This window comes from Octopus bimaculoides, chromosome 10 (assembly GCF_046866305.1).
Source record: "Octopus bimaculoides isolate indiv1 chromosome 10, ASM4686630v1, whole genome shotgun sequence".
Lineage (NCBI taxonomy): Eukaryota > Metazoa > Mollusca > Cephalopoda > Octopoda > Octopodidae > Octopus > Octopus bimaculoides.
The window spans coordinates 88323314-88325813 of NC_142937.1; the positions used below are offsets into that span (position 1 = coordinate 88323314).

Here is a 2500-nt window from a genome sequence, read left to right on the forward strand (position 1 = left end):
TGAATAATGACATACATACGTGCATACATACATATTGAAGACACAATTGGAACCTTTATTTCACTCGTCCTTTAGGTTCAGTTCAGAAAAGTAGCATTCCTAAACCTATTAATATTTCTATGGATTCTTGGATTATCTTCTATTAGTGTTTATTTACTGCCACATTTATAGTGAACACCTGGCATCAGAGGAAAACAATACCGTTAAGATATCGTGTATAGTGTATCTCGATAAGATATGATACCGATAAAGCATCAGAAGAAAACGATATCGGTAATATCAGCATCGCAAGATGTAAAGTACAAACCATTAACTCAAACATAGTTTCAATAATTATCAATTATCTTAGTTTTTTGCAATATTACTGAATTTTCCTGTCTATTTTGCTGGTTTGTATTTTACTGTTAATAAAGTTTCTGCTGTTAATCCGCTAATTTATTTTTTATGAAATTCTATACAGAATGATATTATTCTCAGCTAGTTTCTTTATTGTTTTATGTCTCTACAATGACTTCTTGTTACGAATGCTTAGTCAACAAACGAGAAAGCGTCGTACGCATTTTCAGATGTTATTTTGAAGCATGAAGCTTATAATTTTTATATTTACCTCGAAATATCAATCAATGTAAGCGTATGTGTAAGTATATGTATATGTGTGTGTATTCGATGCGCATGTGTTTATATTTGATATGTATGTGTGTATGCATGTGTGTATGTGTATATGTGTGTATGTGTGTATGTGAGTGTGTAACAGTTACAAGCTTTACTTTGGTTAATTATATAAACGAGCAAATACTTGAGGGTAGAATCGATCGTAAAACTGATTTCACGAAATCATTAAGTACTGCTATATGATACTATGTTTGCCTCTATGTACATCTATGTCCGTTTGCGTATGGCTACATGCATTCATCTCAGTATTCTTTTGGATATTTCAGATAACAGCCGTTCGACAGGTCGAGGTTATCAACGACTGTGTCAGAAAGATGCAGACACGGACAGAAAATCAGAAACCGAACACAGTACGGAAGATTCCGAAGATTCAAATCTAGAAGATGGTTCCGATAGTGAATTTGGTAAGTATCAGTTCATATTAACGCTATCCACCACCACCACCACCTTTACAGTTTTCATATTCCAAATTCTCACAATTGCAAATTTTAATGGATTATATTTTTATTATATTGTAATTAAAAAAAAGAGGCGGGATGGCAGAATCGTTAGCACGCCAGGCAAAATGCTTAGTGCATTTTGTCTGTTTTTACGTTCGGAGTTCAAATGCCACGAAAGCCTACTTTACCTTTTATCCTTTCGGGGTCGATAGAATAAGTGCCAATTGAGCACTTGGGTTGACTTTCCCCTTCCCCCGAAATTACTGGCCTTGTGCCAAAATATGAAACCATTATTATTGTTATTGTTGTTGTTGTTATTGCTTATTCAGTTTGAAATGCAATCCACCTTTGATGTATATTTTATTTAAAATATGACGAAGTGTCAACCGTCGCGTCGTTGGTTACATGTTTCCAGTGCGTCAGTCTCTTCGCTGGTTTCACTGGGTTTCTGGCAGAGGAAATTCCAAGAGAATGTCTTTAACTTGTAAACAAATATCTCAAAGAACTTCATTAGTATAGCAGGGTTTGTTTTTTTATTCGATTTTCTCGACGATGCTAAGTAATTGCCAACGATATACACACACGAGGGACGTCCTTCTAGTTTCTGTGTCATATTCTATTCACAAATTATTGGTCAATCCGATACTATATTGGAAGACAATTGCCCAAAGGGCTTGTTTAAAGAAATCGAAATCAGAATCACGTGATTACAAAGCCAAATTCTTAACCACACAGACATGTCTACACTTTCCAGGCCATCATAGTAATATATGCAATTAAATTTAATATTTTGAGAACTCTTTGCTGCTAAATCAATAATATATTCCTATAAAAGAATTTAACCTTATTTGACCTCCCAATAATACAGCGTCCTTCAACCTTGGAAGAAAAAAATCAATTACATTTGGCAATCATGCACCACACACTCACAGTACTGATTCTAAAATATAGCTGGCAACGATTTGGCGTCTGACCAATTACATAGCAAATTGTAGTCTCAACAGGATCTTTGCTTTCTGTTCCTGCCCTAAATATATCCTATAATAAAAGAGCATCATACGTGGATCAGAGTAAACTATGGCTCCGAAATATATCAAATATTATTGACAAGATTGTACAGAAATAGCAGAGGGAGGTTAATATGTTTTAATGCCAAATCTTACTGAGTTAAGCCTGTCTTAAAAGTAGAGTAAGCAGAAGTGAATATTTCTATTTTGATTATTTTGATTTTTTATATACTAACGAAGCGGGTGGCCAAACAATTTACCTTCCTTTGTTTCTAATAACTGTATTAAAGAAAATGGAAGGATGGCATCAGCAAGACAAAAATAAATAAGTTAAATCGCTTTATAGACACCAAAAGTCTGCTAGGTTAATGTCTTGTTCGT

General features: G+C 34.2%; 1 protein-coding gene across 1 annotated transcript in view; it reads left to right on the forward strand.

Moving 5' to 3' along the window:
* Positions 1–2500, forward strand: part of LOC106869940 (uncharacterized) — a 118986-nt gene that overhangs the window by 106503 nt on the left and 9983 nt on the right. Inside the window, exon 2 of the mRNA XM_014915876.3 lies at positions 939–1076. Coding sequence (XP_014771362.1) covers positions 939–1076 — 138 coding nt within the window. The remainder of the gene's footprint in view (positions 1–938; positions 1077–2500) is intronic.